The sequence below is a fragment of the Acomys russatus genome, chromosome 26 (assembly GCF_903995435.1).
Source record: "Acomys russatus chromosome 26, mAcoRus1.1, whole genome shotgun sequence".
Taxonomy (NCBI): Eukaryota; Metazoa; Chordata; class Mammalia; order Rodentia; family Muridae; genus Acomys; species Acomys russatus.
Window position 1 is genome coordinate 29,295,109 of NC_067162.1, and position 17,849 is coordinate 29,312,957.

At 45.5% G+C, this 17,849-nt stretch overlaps 1 protein-coding gene and 1 pseudogene across 1 annotated transcript; both read left to right on the top strand.

The window, feature by feature from the left end:
- The first annotated feature begins 1,833 nt into the window (after positions 1-1,833).
- Positions 1,834-2,226, top strand: LOC127209526 (60S ribosomal protein L34-like). Its single transcript, XM_051169178.1, has one exon. It carries the CDS (start codon positions 1,845-1,847, stop codon positions 2,196-2,198), a length of 354 nt encoding a protein of 117 aa, XP_051025135.1. The 5' UTR covers positions 1,834-1,844; the 3' UTR covers positions 2,199-2,226.
- A 14,974-nt stretch (positions 2,227-17,200) lies between these two features.
- Positions 17,201-17,785, top strand: LOC127209246 (zinc finger protein 474-like; annotated as a pseudogene).
- Positions 17,786-17,849: the final 64 nt, after the last annotated feature.

The following is a 17,849-nucleotide window of genomic DNA, read 5'->3' on the forward strand; positions in this document are numbered from 1 at the left end:
AGTTGCCCTCTGACCTCCATACATATGCCATGGCATGTGCACACACACACACACACACACACACACATATTGTGTAGCAACTCCACTTTTGGATATATAATTGAAAATAGTCAGCAGGAGATGCCGCAGGAAAACTTACAGTGTTCATGGCAGCACTAACTATAGGAGCCAGAAGGCAGACAGAACCCAAATGTCCATTAGCAGATCAACAAACAGGGCACAGCTACATGATGAAGAATTAGCCTTAAAAAAAAAAAAAAATAAAGCCAGGTGTGACAGTGTAGATCTTTAATTCCAGCACTTGGGAGGAAGAGGCAGGAGGATCTCTTAAGTTTGAAGCCAGCCTCATTCACATAGTGAGTTCTGGGACAGTGAGGAATATGTAGAGAGACTTTGTTTCCAAAAACAAAACAAAAACAGGAAGAAAGAAATAGTGCACTGGCATGCTAAAACTTGGATGAACCTTGAAAACATGCTAAGTGAAAGTAGGTAGGCCCCAAAGACCATATACTGCATTATCTTATTTACATGAAATATTCAGAATATCTAAATCCATAGGAAGAAAAAGCAGATGAATATTTGCAAGAGACTAAGCGATAGGCAACAGGGAAGAATTATTTATTAAGTATGGAGCTTCCAGTTGAGTAATGAGAAACTTCTAGAACTAGATAGTAGTGATAGTCACATACATTGTCAATGTGCTTAATGTCATCGAATGACACACTTCAAAGGGGTAAGAAGATAAATGTATTTTTATATGCTATATTTATATGTATCAATACATACACACCCTTGAATATTAAATAATATGACATAAAGACATAGTCCAAGAGAAAAACTTACATGAACTTAGAACAGAGGAAGTGAAGGCAGAAGGAAGAAAAAAAAAATCATAAAATGGTCATTCAGTTACATTTTCAAGAGCTGAAGGGCATGAGTGTTTTTGAAGGACCCTTCTTCCCCCAATGCCCAGAACAATGAATGGACCATGGCCAGGCCCTTGGGCGAAGAAACATAAAGATAAATCAGTTATGATTTAAAGAATGGTAGCCTCTGGGAACAGAAAATGTCCTTGGGTGACAGGCCTTGTAATAATAGAGCTATTTCATACTCTTAACCCTGTATATATACGACTTAGAATTAAAAGCAACTGATTAAAAGGATCTCGGGGCAGTGGTGGAGTGTTTTCTGGGTATGCCCAAGCCTCCAAGTTTCCATTCCTATCACTGCAAAAGACTAAAATAAAACCATGCGGATTGGTGGTAAACGAAGCAGAGTTTTTGCCAACAGGGACAGGGAGAGCAGGCACTGTGACTAGTAAGTACAGGAGAGTCTATGTTGACTGCTGTGTCCCCAAAGCTACATGCATCACCAACAGGATTTCACCTTCTGGTCCTGCCTTCAGCGGAGATCTGAAATGTAAAGCACCAGGATGCTGAGAGCTGGTAGAAAAGCATCTGGGCAAAGACAACAGTGTACACAAAGGCCCAGAGATGAGCCAAGACAAAGCACTCTGAAGACAGCTTGGAGGGTGAGCGGGTGTGGTGGAGCACACCTGTAATTCCGACTCTAAGGCAGAACCAATTCAAGACCTTGTCTCAAAAAGGCAGAGCAGGAGCTGGAGAGATGGCTCAGCAGATAAGAGCACTGTCTGCTCCTCCAGAGGTCCTGAGTTCAATTCTCAAGCAACCACATGGTGGCTCACAACCATCTATAATGGAATCTGATGCCCTCTTCTTGGCCTGTGAGTGTATATGCAGGCTGAGCACTATATATATATTAATACATAGACTTTAAAAACATTTTTTTAACTTTTCTGGGGACAGTGCTTAGAGGCACTCAAAATGGTCCAGCGTTTGACATACCGTCATAGGTTCTCCTACAATACAGCCTCTAACAAAACTAGGCTGTCTCGAACCCCTGGCAACAGGATTGTTTACCTGAACACCAAGAAGGTTGAGAAAGCACCTAAATCTGCATGCGGTGTGTGCCCAGGCAGACTGCGCGGGGTTCGTGCTGGGAGGTCTAAAGTCCCGATAAGACTGTCCAAGACAAAGAAGCACGTCAGCAGGGCCTACAATGGCTCCATGTGTGCCATGTGTGTCCGAGACAGGATCAAGCGGGCTTTCCTTATTGAGGAGCAGAAAATCATTGTGAAAGTGTTGAAGGCACAAGCACAGAGTCAGAAAGCAAAATAAATACGTAGCTTTTTTAAGTAATAAAAGTAAAGGCTTTAGTCTATGGTTCAAAAATATATATACATTTTTTTTTTTAAAGACAGAGTGTGAGTGATGATGCACACCTTTAGTCCCAGCACTTTGGAGTGCAAAGACAGAGGTCTGTGAGTTCAGGGCCAGAATGGTCTACAAGGCAAGTTTCTTTTTTTTTTTTTTTTTTTTCCTTTAAAGATTTTATTTATTTATTTTATGCATATGAGTGCTCCATTTGCATGTACACCTGCAGGCCAGAAGAGGGCACTAGATCACATATAGATGCTTATGAGCCACCATGTGGTTGCTGGGAATCGAACTCAGGACCTCTGGAAGAGCAGCCACTGTTGTTAACCTCTGAGCCGTCTCTCCAGCCATACAAAGCAAGTTCTAATCCAGCCAGGGATGATACATAGTGAGATCTTGTCTCCAAAACAAGCAAAGAAAAATCAGAGAGGGCTGGCAAGTGGGGGGTGCTTGCTGCCAAACGCGATGACCTGTTACTCAAATGGTGAAAGGCGAGCCAGGCCTTGCAAGTGTCCTTTGATGGACACAAACAAACAAATAAGGGCTGGAAAGACAACTCGGCACTTAAGAGAGCACTGTCCGCTCTTGCAGAGAAACCCAGGTTTGATTCTCAGCACCTACATGCTGGCTCACAACCATCTGCAATTCCAGTTCCAAGGGATCCAATGCCCTCTTCTAGCCTCCACAAGCACCAGGCATGTGCACAATAGACATGCACACATGCAGGCAAAACACTCATGCAGATAAAATAAATCTTTTAAAAATAAATAAAAAAATAAATGCAACTGATGGGCATGGTGGCGCACTCCTTTAATCCCAGCACTCAGGAGGCAGAGGCAGGCAGATCTCTGTGAGTTCGAGGCCAGCTTCATCTACAAAGAGAGCTCCAGAACAGCCAGGGCTGTTAATACACAGAGAAACCCTGTCTCAAAAAACAAAACAAAGCAAACCACCCCCCTAACTAAAAAGAAAAAGAAAAAAGAAAAAAGAAGGAAAAGGAAAAAAAAGGTAATTGTGGAGAGACAGGAGTGGGGAGCAAGTGCAAAACTGAAGGGGAGGACAGTGGGATGAGGCCAGGAGCCAAACATCAACACGGACCTTTGGAGGCATGTCAGAGGGTGGGCTCCAAGCGGAAGAGTGTTTGGCACTGGAGCAGCCCAGTGGCCTGCCTCCTGGGAGTCTCTCTGGCTTCCATGCAGGAGATGGATGGAGCAGAAGCAAGGCTGGAGGCTTCTCTCCAGAACTTATTAACTGCTCTCTGTTCCTGGACACCCGCCTAAGTTTATTTTTAGTTCCAGAGACAGACTCAGTTTTTCTTCTCTTCTGATTTTTAACAGAAATTCACAGACTTCCGATGGGGTGTTGTCGGGAACCCACACGGATCCTTAAATAGTAGACAAAGTCTGGTATTACGATCCTGTCTTCAGTGGTGGATTGTAATGTATCAGGAGCCCCTAGCAGTGGCTGTGCCTCGGTGTGTTGGCTACTAACTGATGGAGGAAGCGAGCCGTGCTTGGATGGGTCCCTGTTGCAGGGACCGAACCGCAGATCCAGGGCTGATTCAGTGTAGGCAGATTCGGACGAAGCTCATGAAGGAGCCAGATGCTACTTTATTCCAAGCTGCCAGAGGGAAATGGTGCCAGAAAGCAGGCTCCCATCTTCTTCTATCAGTAGATCCAGAAAGAACCATTCAGAAAGCCCAAGATGGAACAGAGAGAGAGAGAAAGAGAGAGAGAGAGAAAGAGAGAGAGAGAGAGAGAGAGAGAGAGAGAGAGAGAGAGAACGAGAAGGAGAGGGAGAAGGAGAAGGAAAGTGAGGAGGAGGGAGAGGGAGGGAGGGAGGGGGAGAGGGAGGGGGGACAGAGGGAGAGAAAAGATAGAGAATCACCCTCATACATGTCTGGGAGCCTCACAATTGACAGTAAGTCCCCCCGTAGCTCCTTAATGAACAAACTAGCTTCAGTTCTCCTGCATCACGTCTGGCATCTTCTCAAGTCCCTTAGCTTCTTGTTTAGGTCTGGACTCCGAGTCCTTTCAAAGGCAGCTACCGTGTAGGAGATGGATCCAGCAAAAGCAAGATTAGAAGCTTCTCTCCAGTCCTTATTAACTGGGAATTTGGAATTCTGCACTCTACCCCTACACACACACACACACACACACACACTTCCTTCCTGAGCATCAGAGTTCATAGCCTCCTCTGCTTCAAAGCACCAAACCTACAAGTTTGGATTCCAAATTCCGTGAAATGAAATACTTGCCCAGATCCTGACCCCATGTATCCTGTCGCTGGGGAAGTGCCTGACCATGGTGAGGTGGGAGGCTCCCTCTTCATTTCTTACCCAGGCCATGCCCTGCCACATCCTTGTGAGTGTTGGACGTAGTAGGCGTTTCCATGGTTTCACCGAGCTGGCTAGTGTCATCTACTATGCTGAACATAAATACTCCATAACTAACAGGAGCCCTGAGAGACTTCAGTTTCTGAAGAAAAATACAGTCTAGTGGCAGGTAGGTTTCAAGCATAAAGCATAGGATAAGAAGGTTAGGAAGGGTCTAAAGAGACAGCTCAGCAGTCAAGAGCACTGGCTGCCCTTGCAGAGGACTCGGGCTCAGTTCCCAGCACCCACATGGCAGCTCACAACTGTCTGTAACTCTAGTTTCAGGAGATCCAACGCCCTCTTCTGACTTCCAAGGGTGCTGGGTACAGATATGGGGCACAGACAGACATGGTGGCAGGAAAAATATAAAGTAAAAAAAGGAATTAAAAAAAAAAAAGATTATCATGAAAGCATTGAGGCATGCCTAAGTTACACAGTGAGTTCAAAGCCAGTCTGCATAACTGAGATTTTATCTGAAAATGAAAACTAGAGGGAGCTGAAGACGTATCTCAAGAAAAACGCTTGCAGAGCATGCACAAAACTGCAGAGTAAGAGGGAAAAAAATCCCAAGACACAGTTACCAGCATCAAGCAAGGACCAGGCGGTTGAAAAAAAATTTATATTTGATGTTTCAAGACTAATTACTTTATTTGAGATGATTTGGCTTTCCAAAGGCCTTTCAAAGGAGGAAGATATAGCATCCTTGTATCTGAAAGATTAAAGTCTCTGTGGCAGTGTCACATTCCTCCAGCAACATTCCCACATAACTGGGGGAGGAGCTAGAGTCTGGAGAATTCCAAGCAGGAGTGGTTAGTTTAAGGGTTAGCGTTAACTGCTGTTTCTGTTAAAAAAACAAAACAAAACAAAACAAAACAAAAACAAAAAACCCAACTTGTCCCTTTGGCTAGAAAAATGCTTTCTGAGTCTTCTCTAAAAATAGTGCTGGGATTTTCCAGTTTGACATTCCTTCTGTGACCAAGGACAACTCAAACCAATCCATCTGGCGTCCCTCACCATGCCCCAGTAGCATCCTACCTTTGGGAGACCCCACCTTTTTTGTTCCTAGGCACCTCCATACCCTGGTGGTATTTGGTGCTGGCAGGGTGAGTCTCATGGCTGTCTTCCCTCCCTCCTTCTCCTCCTTCTGGGCGAAGGCCAGAAGCATAGCTACAAGGAAAAGTGCTTGTCCCCAAGACTGGTGGTGTCCTGCTGGGCCAAATGGTGACTAATCTAGCTATGGGAACCTTAGGAAGCCATTGAGGTAACCAGCAGGCGACACCCACAACCCAGCATCTACTGATGGCTCACCCCATGTGCCAGGCACCGGGCTATGTGCTGAACCGGTAGCTCTCGCATGAGAACCCGGTTTGGGGAATACCTGTGCAGTCGTGGTGTTCTTGCTCAGCATCCAACCCTGTTGCTAACGGCAATGCTCCCTGTGTTCTGGATCAGTGAGGCCCAGCCAGGAAGAGTGAAACAAAAAGACCCTTCTACCCCAATGGCTGGCTTGGGCTGAGGACAGAACTTGGCATTGAGCTGATGAAAACCCTACCCCATGCTTCCCTCTAGAATATAGGGGTTCTCAAACCATCCTGTACATCGGACTCACTCTAAGGGCGGATTCTCAGCACACACACACACACACACACACACACACACACACACACACACACAGTGTATGATGCTGGGGACTAAGGTGGCAAAAGGAATCAGCTGCCTCAGAAATCTTTGGAACTCCAAGGCTACTACAACCGTCCCTTTAGAGGGGGAATAACTTGGAATTTCTGTCCTTTCTTTCTTCTCCCGTCTCTCTCCCTCCGTTTTCCTCCTTGTGTTGAGAACTGAATCCAGGGCCTGGTGTACGGTGAGGCAGCTGCCTTGCTTGGTATATCCGGCCTCTGCTGCTCCCCTAGGCCCTTTCAGTGCGGGATGCTGAGGTAGGTCCACTCAACTGTCTAACTGCCTTTCTGCCTGAGTGTTGACAACTGACTTCACCTGGGCTGTTCTTGCTCCCATCCCACGCTACAAGGTTCACTGCAGTTTGCGTTCTTTTGATTATCCATCCCATCGTTCCTCCGTCCTCTGGCACTGAGAGAAATGCCCAATCATGATTCATGAATTTTACTGGTCCAGTGTCCCTATATACCACGCTCTCCCATGCGCACTACCGCCCTCAATCTTTATATAGGTGTCCGTAGATATCCTGTCCCACGGCCGAGCCACTCCTCTCTGGTTCACACACCCACACCTGGTGGCAGTACACCCGCGTGCATACCCTGACAAAAGCAACTTAAGGAAGAGAGAGTTTATTTCGACTTGTAATTGAAGGGTAGATAGTCCATCTTACGTCATCTACCACGATGAGCAATCACTAGCAGCAGGAGTTTGAGAAGAAGCCAACCATGTTGCACCCACAGCCAAGAAGCAGAGAAAGATGATTGACTGATCGGCTTTCTTCCTTTCTTAAAAGTCTCTTTTCTTATTGTATCATGTGTATGGGTGTTTTGGCTTCATGTACGTAAACATATCACATGCATGTCTTGTGCCCACGGAAGCCAGAAGATGGTGTTGGATCCCCTGGAACTAGAGTTACAGATGGTTGTGAGCTGCTGTGTGGGTGCTGGGACCCAAACCAGTTTCTCCGGAAGAGCAGGCTGTACTCTTTTTTAAAAAGATGTATGTATGCAGTGTTTTGCCTGCATGTACACCTGCCCACCAGAAGAGGGCACCAGATCTCACTATAGATAGTTGTGAGCCACCATGTCATTGCTGGGAATTGAACTCAGGACCTTTGGAAGGACAGACAATGCTATTAACCTCCGAGCCATCTCTCTAGGACCAGCCAGTACTTTCAACTGCTGATCTGTCTCTGCACCCACACTCTCAGCCCTTTGTTTTAGAGACTGGGTCTCTCACTTTGCCATCCTGCCTGTCCTGGAATTCATATTGCAAAACAGGTTGACCTCAAATTCAGAGATTTCCTTGCCTCTGCCTCCTGAGTGCTATAATTAAAGGCATGTGTCAGCATACCTGGCCACTTTTTTTTTTTTTTAAATGCAATCCAGAACTCCAGCACAGGGGAACAATACAGCACACATTTAGGAGGGGTCATCCCATCTCAATTAACCTAATTAAGATAATCCCTTTCTGGCATGCCCAGAGGCTTGTCTCCTAGGTGATACTAGATCTCATCAAACTGACAGCATTAATCATCACATCCTGAGTTACCTCAACCTTAATGGCTTTGCTAGTCTCATCCTCTTTCAGCTCTGATACCCTGCAGGAGGCTGCCTTTGTCCCATGACAGTGACTAACACCCCATCCCACATACAGGAAGTGGCTTTTCACCTGCTGAAGTTCCAAACACCTGTTCCAGGACTCTATACCTCATTGCACAGGGAGACATGTCCCATGCACTGCCCACCGAAAGGCCTTAGGACCAAATTGTTGTGGGGCGAGGGGTGGGGGGTGGGGGCGAGAAGAAACTTTAAATGTTCTGGCTTTTGAGTGTGGAGTTAAGAGGAATCATGGAGTTTACCTGTAGCCCCAGGGACACTGGTCCTGTCCAGACTGGGTGGACTCCGCGTTCAGGTCTTCATTATTAGCATCAAAGCAGAAGCCCGTGTCCATGGGTCCTTGAAGGGTGACCATAGCTACCCAGAGAGGCAGGGAGGAGGCTACACATATATCCAGATGCCCACGCATGCAGATGGCAGAGAGCTGCCTTACCCATGAAAGTAGGCAGTTACCCAGGTGATGGAATTTATGATTCGCTGAGAGTCTGTCTGCCCTAAAATAGTGATCATCCTGGGGCTGAACTAGTGATTTATTTCTTCTGGTTTTTTGTTTTGGTTTGGTTTATTTTCTTGGTTTTTTGAGACAGGGTTTCTCTGTGTTAGCCTTGGCTATCCTGGACTCACTTTGTAGACCAGGCTGGCCTTGAACTCACATCGATCCGCCTGCCTCTGCCTCCCAAGTGCTGGAATTAAAGGCGTGCGCCACCATGCCTGGCTATTCAGTTTTAAGACATGATATCTGACATTGTCCAGCCTAGGGAGAAGACCACACCAGAGAGATGTTGGGGTTCACATCCCTAGCTCAGCTCCTCTCTGTGATCTCGGCAGTAATCTCCTCCCTGACCCTTTGTCGCCCCCTCATCTTGAAGCTCTGTCCTTGCCACACAATTCAGGGGTGGTTGTTTCAGGACATTGTGCATTGCTACGCACAGCTCTCACAGTACTTGGGGGCTCCCAGAAAGGCAGATAAGATTCTCTCTTCTTTGGAGGATGACACTGTGATGCGGGGAGGCTGGGGGACTTCTCCATGTTCACTCAACTGTCAACTTCTGTCAAGTCTGGGTCCCCCAGCTGGACCAGTCCAGGTGTCTGGGCTGCAGCTGTGACCTACTGTTTCCCTCCTCACAGCAGTCCCAAACTAGCTGCATCTCATTAAGCTCTGAGTGCAGTGGAACCAGCTGGCAGGGCAGCTGAATGGAGACTGTGTTGGCTGATGTTTCCCACAGGCCGGGCGGGGTGGGGTGGGGTGGGGTGGGGTGGGGTGGGTGGGATGTTTACTTCACTTTCCTCTGTGCCTAGGACAGAGCTCCTGGTGGGTACCACATTAACGCCCCCGTTCCTGGGGCAGAAACTCAAGGCTGTCTTATTCATCACAAATGAGAAGGGGGAGGAAAGAAGACAGGGAGACATGGAAAGTGCACCAACGCAGTCCAAATTCCAAACATCTGAGGACCACAGGCCCAGCGGGAGCCTTGGCACTGTGCATGTGAATGTTCTGGGAGCATACGTAGCCTATCCTATGGAACCTGGAGGTTACAGGGGAAACACTACACTCAGGCTGCTCTGAACCGTTATGCTACCCGGTCGCCAACCAAATCTAAACAAAGTCCTGTTTGATGCGGGTTAAACATGGAGTCCTCCAAACCCACTTGAGGCCTTCCAGAATACACTTGGGGAGGAGAAGGCTTGAGTCTAGCAAACAGGAAAAGCAATTGTCCAGTTAGGATTGTAGGTTTTTATTCCTGGGCTGTCCTAAGAGTTGCTGCAGAACAAACCATGCCACAGTATTTGTTAATCCCCTTTAGGCTGGTTGGGAGAGAGGTGTTCTCTCAGGACACAAAACCCCTTTAATACACCTTCACAAGATGCACGCATTTTCTGTGGTCAGGATTTGAACTATTGCTGTTTATGTGTAGCTATTTCTCACTTCCTATAAACACCCAAGAAGTAAAATTTCAGGCTAGTGTTTGACAGATAAGTTTCAATAGGTCAGGAATGGGTTCACAGTACAATTGTGCCAAGTATTTAAAATATCAAGGACATAGTAATGTGACACAAGCTGCTGACAGATGCACGGAGGCACCCCCACTTTTTAACATAAATTACTGCCTTAAAAAGGAACGGAATTTTAAGTTGTTGAGTTCCTCCTAAAACATAAGTCTAAATGTGTTTGCCTTTCTAAAACTCTGGTCTTTTAGGAATTTGAATTCTGTTCTAAATGAGAAATAGGTTCTATTAGCAGTCACAGGAAAAAAAAAAAAAACCAGCTAGGTAAGTTCTCACCAGGGCCTTACGTCTCTAGCGATTAACATATTTTTGCTTTGTTTCCTTTTGAGTCAAGGCTTTTCTGTATGTAGCCTTACCTGTCCAGAAGTTCACTCTGTAGACCAGCCTGGCCTCATACTCATAAAGGTCCGCCTGCCTCTGCCTCCTGAGTGCTGGGATTAAAGGCACGTGCCTCCACTATCTGGCTGAGTAACATTTTTTTTTTTTCTGGTTTTTCAAGACAGGTTTTCTCTGTGTAGCCTTGGCTGTCCTGGACTTGTTTTATAGACCAGGCTGGCCTCAAACTCACAGAGATCCCCCTGCCTCTGCCTCATAAGTGCTGGAATTAAAGGCATACGCCACCACTGTCTGGCTGAGTAACATTTTTAAGATTTATTTTATGTGTTGTATGTTTTACCTGCATGCATATATGTGCACTGTGTGTACTGGGTGTCTCTGGTAGTCAGAAGATGGTATCTGATCCCATGGAATTGGAGTTACAGATGGTTGTATCATGTGGGTGCTGGGAACTGAAACCAGGTTCTTTGCAAGAACAAGTGCTTGGAACCAGTCATCTCTCCAGTCGTCCCCCCCCCCTTTTTTTTTAATTTTGAGACAGGGCTTCACTAAATTGCCCATGTTGGCCTTGAACTCCCTCTGTATCTCAGGCAAGCCTTGAAACTTAAGACTCTCCTGCTGCAGTGAGACATGGCCACAAAGGAACTAAGTTGTGTTGTTGTTTTCAGATAAGGTCTCATATAGCCATGGGTGGTCTCAAACTTGCTGTGTGGCGGAGGAAGCCCCTGAACTCCTGATCCTCCTGCCTCTAGCTCCCAAGTGCTAGGATTATAGGTGTCTACCTCATGCCAGGCCAAAACATTTTAGTTTTTGACGTTTTTAGAATTTTCCATTTTGTATGTGCAGGTGTGCACTCATGTGCAGGTGTGCACTCATGTGCAATGGGAGGTCAGCAGAGGACTCTCAGGGCTGGAGTTACAGACACTGGTGGTGACTCCAAATACTGGGCCTCATGATCATGCAATTGTGCATGATCATGCACACTGAATCCTTTTTCCTGCTCATTAGGTTCTTTTACTTTTGCAATTATATTATTTCCCCTCCCCTTTCCTCCCTCCAAGCTCTTCCACATAGGGCCCTTCCCTTACTTTCAAATTCCTGGCCCCTTTTTTCATTATTGTAAGCATACATGTATATACATACATATTCCTAAATACCACCTGCCCAGTCTGTATATCACTTGTACATTTTCTTTCTCTTCTTTTCTTTCCTTCTTTCCTGTTTTGTTTTTCTAGACAGGGTCTCTCTCTGTGTAGCCTTGACTGTCCTGGACTCACTTTGTAGACCAGGCTGGCCTTGAACTCACAGCGATCCGCCTGCCTCAGCCTTCCAAGTGCTGGGATTAAAGGCATACACCACCACAGCCCAGTTTATTATGAAGTGTTTTGACTGCATGTATGCCTGCAGGCCAGAAGAGGGCACCAGATCTTACTATAGATGGCTGTGAGCCACTATGTGGTTGCTGGGAATTGAACTCAGGACCTTTGGAAGAGCTGACAGTGCTCTTAACCTCTGAGTCATCTCTCCAGACCCTGTGCTTAAATCTCTAAAAAGCAATGCACTAGTCCATGGCTATGGTACATCCCTGCCGGTCTTTATAGCACTTGTGATACAGAGACTGATCCGTAGTTAATAGTCAAGGTTAAGTCAAGGTCAGGTTATAATAACTACCCCCCCCCAGGATACAGAGACTGATCCATAGTTAATAGTCAAGGTTAAGTCAAGGTCAGGTTATGAGAACTACCCCCGCCAGGAACAGAAAAAAATTTTTATCTATATAATTTATCATTTATTAATTATGAAAACAGTTTTCATATTACTGCAGTGATTTGCTTTGTTTTTTTTACCTAAATTGGGAAACTTCATACTTCGCAGGTCATTCCCTGCCTTCATAACACCTATGTGAAAAGATGCACAAGAGTATGTATCAACGGCTGGGCATGGTGACACTCCTGTAATCCCAGAACTCGAGAGGCAGAGGCAGGTGGATTGCTAGGAGTTCAAGGCCAGCTTGGTCTACAAAGTGAGTCCAGGACAGAGAAGGATACCCAGGGAAACCCTGTCTTGAAAAAAGAGTATGTACCAAAAGGTGAGCTAGAGGGCGGAGGAAGCAAATACGTATGGCAGTTAAAACCAGATAAAACTTTAGCCGGGTGGTGGTGGCACACACCTTTAATACCAGCACTCGAGAGGCAGAGGCAGGTGGATTGCTGTGAGTTCGAGACCAGCCTGGTCTACAAAGCGAGTCCAGGACAGCCAAGATAACATAGAGAAACCCTGTCTCGAAAAACAACAACAAAATGCAAGCAAACAAACAACAAAAAAACAGATAAAACCAAGGCAACGCATCATGACTCATGCCAGTAATTGCAAAGCTTAGGAAGCAGAGGCAGGAGTCTCGAGGTCAGCCTAAATTACAGGATGAGATCATATCTTCAAGTGTGAATCTTTACAAAAGAGTAGGTGTATTCAATGCATTTCTTTTAAACTTTTCTTAGGTTTGTAATTTTTCAAATAAAAACTTGAGGAGCAAAGTTTAGGTTAAGACTTCAACATTCACAACTATAATCTATGAGTGGGGCTTGCTGGGTCACAGAACCAGGGAGCTGGAGGCAGGAGGACAAAGAGTTTAGGCTAGCAGGCTTCATGACACTGTGTGAAAACCAAGGGGGGCAGGGGCATTTCTCCCTTAAAACCCCTCACTCTCGCTTCTCTTCTTGCTTTTCCTTAATAAATCTGTTCAATCGGCTCAAAAACAATACAAAATTCCACAATTCATGTATTTCAATAGAGAACCCAACTTCCTTTTTAAATGTTTATTCATTCATTTTGGGTTCTTGGAGACAGTTTCACTGTGTGGCCTTGGCTGTCTATGGAACAGGCTGGCCCCAAACTCACAGATCCACCTGTCTCTGCCTCCGGAGTGCTAAGTAAAGGAGTGTGCCACCAATGTTTATTTTTAATTATAGGATTGTGTGTGGGTATGTAAGTGAGAGTGCAGGTATCCATGGAGGCTGGAGGTGTCAGATTCCCCTAGAGCTGAAGTTACAGGCTGTTGTGAGTCCTCAATATGGATGTTGGGAGTCAAATTCCAATCAGCTCCAAGTCAGTGTAAATCCAATTCCTTAGATTCTACTGTACGCTGCTTATTTAAGCAAGGGTGGCGGTGCACACCTATGATCCCAGCACTCAGGGAGGTTAAGATAAACATTTTGAGTGTCAGACTATACAGGGCTACTTATCCCCCACCCCCCAACACCAACCCCTCAACAAAACACCTCACCCACCCACCCAATCAATGGTAACTAGAGGCTGGAAATAGCTCAGCACTGCTTTTGCAGGGAACTAGGGTTTGGTTTACACCCACATGGTGGCTTATAACTGGCTATTAACTCCAATTCTAGGGGATCCAATACTGTTTCTAGCCTCTGTGGGGACCAGGGCACAGGCGGTACACAAATATACATCAACACACACACACACACAACAAAAACAAAACAACTAAAAAACAAATGTTTTTTGTTAAGTCCCTGGGCCAGGCAAGGTGGAGCACACTTTTAATCCCAGCACTCAGGATGCAGGGGCTGACATCTCTGAACTCCCGAACAGGCAGGGCTCTTCTGAAACCATCTCAAAGAAGAGTACCAGGGACTGAAGATAGGGCTCAGTAGTTAAGAGCATTTGCTGCTCTTCCTGAAGACCCGATTTTGATTTTCAGATGGCTTACAAATGCCTGTAACCCATGGGAGTCACACCTCCGCCCTCTGTGGACATGTGTACCCATGTGCACATTACTCCCCCAATAATTAAAATAATAAAAATAAATCTTTTATTACTTTAGAAAGATTTATTTATTATTTATACAGTATTCTGCCTGCATGTGAACCTACAGGTGAGAAGACAACAGATCTCATTATAGGTGGTTATAAGCCACTATGTGGTTGCTGGAAATTGAACTCAGGACCTTTGGAAGTGGTGCTCTTTTTTTTTTTTTCTTTCCCCGAGACAGGGTTTCTCTGTGTAGCCTTGCCCATCCTGGACTCACTTTGTAGACCAGGCTGGCCTCGAACTCACAGCAATCCGCCTGCCTCTGCCTCCCAAGGGCTGGGATTAAAGGCGTGCACCACCACACCCGGCTTGGAAGTGGTGCTCTTAACCTTTGAGCCATCTCTCCAGCTCGCCTGGGTAAATCTTAAAAAAAGAAAGGAAAAAAAAAAAAAAAAAAAAAAAAAAAACCCTGAACAAATAAATCAGTGAAAGGCCTGTAACATTGCTGTGAAGTTTCTCTGTAAAACCTCAAGAGTCTTTTGTCTTTTGTTTTGGAGACAGGGTTTCTCTGTGTAGCCTTGGCTGTCCTGGACTTGATTTATAGATCAGGCTGGCCTTGAACTCACAGAGATCCACCTGCCTCTGCCTCCCTGAGTGCTGGGATTACAGGCATGCACCACCAATGCCTGGCTCCCCTCAACACCCTTAAGTCAAGCATGAGAGGTCACTCAGTGCACTTCAGAATAGGAAAGGAACACGCAGCAACACACAAAGCCTCCACATGCCACAACCGTGAAAGCATAGCTTTAAAATGTCTTTTGTCAGAGTTTCTGATTGTTGGCTAGTCATGCTATCAACCCAATGCTTAGGAAGCAGAGGCAGGAGGATTGCCATAAGTGAGGTCAGCCTGGTAGGCATAAAGGTCCAGGCTGGCCAGAGCTAGATGGCAGGCTCCGTATTAAAAAACCACAATAGAACGCCAGGAAAGGTGGTGCACACCAGCACTCAGGGAGGCAGAGGCAGGAGTGAGTTCGAGGCCAGCCTGGTCTACAAAGCGAGTCCTGGGCAGCCAAGGCTACACAGAGCAACTCTGTCTTGAAAAAACAGAGGAAAAAAAGAAAAACCAAAAAGGGGAAAATTTTTTTTTTATTTTTAAAAAGATTTACTTTTTACTTGTGTGTCTGTGGGGTACCTGCCAGATCCCTGGAGCTGGAGTGACACACGCTGTGAGCTGCCTGGTGTGAGTTCTGGGAGCTGAGCTCAGTTCTCTGGAGCCTGGCAGAGTAGAGGGCACTCTTAACCACAGAGCCATTTCTTCAGCCCCTAACTTCTAATTATTTCAAGTAAGAGAGGTACATATTAAAAATGTTTGCGTTTCCTTTTCCTTTTTAAGATTTATTATTTATACAGTATTCTGCCTACAAGCCAGAAGAGGGCACCAGATCTCATTATAGATGGTTGTGAGCCACCATGTGGTTGCTGGGAACTGAACTCATGACCTTTGGAAAAGCAGTCACTGCTCTTAATCTTTGAGCCATCTCTCCTGTTCAAAAGAATTGTTTTTTAGTTTTTTTGCTTGGTTGTTTGGTTGTTTTTTTGTTTGTTTCTGTTTTTTGATTTTTTGAGACAGGGTTTCTCTATGTAGCCTTGGCTGTCCTAGACTTGCTTTGTAGACAAGGCTGACCTCGAACTCACAGTGATCCAATCCACCTGCCTCTGCCTCCCGAGTGCTGGGATTAAAGGCATGCACCACCACGCCCGGGTTTTCTTATTTGAAAAAAAAAAAGAAGTTTCTCTTACTGTCTATGTTCTTATGGTGGTCACAGAATACTTTCAAGGACTTGCTTGTCTCCTTCCACCATGTAGGTCCTGGGCTTTGAACTCGGCTGTCAAGCTTCATGGCAGCTTAGTGGCACTGGGCCAGCCCAAAGCTCACACTTTAGCTGCTACACCTGCCACATAACTGCCACATACCTCCACATGATGAAGTAATGGATACCTCATGGGAAAATGTATCAAAAACAAAGTCACCAAAACCTGTTAGCAGTCTGGGTCATGTTTATTGAAGGCAGTAATTAGACATCTTTCCCCCAGCGCTAGAAAGCAAGGTTCCACATGACTGCATACTGCACCCCGACAGAGTCACACCCTGGACTGAGGCTAGTGGGACATCATCTGTAGTCCTAATCGTAAGTTAAAAACACCAATAAACTTAGTAGAGAGACAACAGTGAACTTTCACTTACAGCATCCACATTGTTAAGGTCATGATGTACAGAGCAGTCACTTTCAACTTCAGCAAGAAAACAGTCTCTACAGTTTAAATACTGGTTTTAGAATGCCAAGAAGAAGAAGGAAAAAAAAAAAAAAAGGTGCAGCCGGGCATGGTAGCACACTCTAAACCCAGCACTTGGGAGGCAGAGGCAGGTGGATCTCTGCAGGCCAGTCTGGTCTAGAGGTGAGTTCCAGAACAGCCAGGGCTACACAGAGAAACCCTCCCTGTATTTAAAATAAAATAAAAAAGTGCGAATAAAATAAAATAATCTAGCAGCATGTTGTTGGAGTTTTAGGAAAGACCAATCCTCAGCCCTCACTAGGCTGTAACTTTTAGGTTGGGCTTATTTAAAATTATCCATTTAGAGACAAACAGAGGTAATCACTACAATGTGTATAAATAGTCATAAAATTGTCTTTTATAGTCTACCATACAAGTGTATTCTGTAAGTAAAATTAATTTTACTTTAAAAAGTAAAGGCTGTTCATTATTTGGCCTTTGGTTCCAATGCTTGAGAATCCTAAAATAACAAAAATTACCTCATCTCCTCAAACCGCAGATGAACCCTGAAGCTCCCCAAAGCTGGTAGACTTTGGCAACTTTGAGCACATGGTAACGCGCATCCGTTTCTTCTGAAGCTAGGAGCATCCGTGCCAGAGGATTAACAGTGGTCTGCAGGAAACCGTCACGGGACCAGGCCCCAGCATTTCAGTGGTTGGTTTTAGCATATTTGACATCAACACAAAAAGTGCTTGCTTAACCTTTCAAATGATGCATTTTAAATTTTGCATCAAGATTTAAAAATCACACTATTAGGCATGTGTCTTTCCAAGAATTTCCTGTTTCTGAGGTTACTCGTTCTGCCCTGGCTGCTAGAGATTGGGTGCCCCTCCCTCTAGCGTGGCCACATGGCGTCCACAGGTCAGCTCATCACAGCCTTCACTCCAGTCAGTATACTGTCATCGCCACAATGCATGTTTTAAAAAAACAAAACAAAACAAAAACCCAAATAACACCAAAAAAATTAAAATAGAAAAAAATAATATATTTCAACAGTAAAAACCGGCACAAGAGGGGCCACTTGGCCCTTTAAACTTTTCAGGGCTGCTCGCAGCGACAACGAGGGGGGCAGCAGGGAGTGGCAGCAGCGGGGCGCTCGAGGAGCGAACAACGATAAGGCGTCCACCGACAGTTGTCACACCTGTGGCCGGGAGTGTGGAACCAAATCTATTAGCATCCATGAGCCACAATGTCTGAAAAAAATGGCATAACAAGAACAATTTGTTGCCTAAAGAACTAAGGAGACTAGAACCAAAAACCCAGAACTTAGAACCATTTCTGCCAAAGGGTTCTATGATCTTGATGCCTTAAATGAAGCTGCTTGGACAAGTGCCCAGAGCCAATTGGTTCCCTGTGACATTTGCGGGTGGACCTTCTTGCCAGACAGACTGATTGTTCACCAGCGATCTTGTAAACCTAAAGCCGCCAAGTAAACATCTTTTTGTCGTTAGAGAGGCAAGTAAGCACCCAGTTTTCTCCTTAACAGTGTTCAGACCT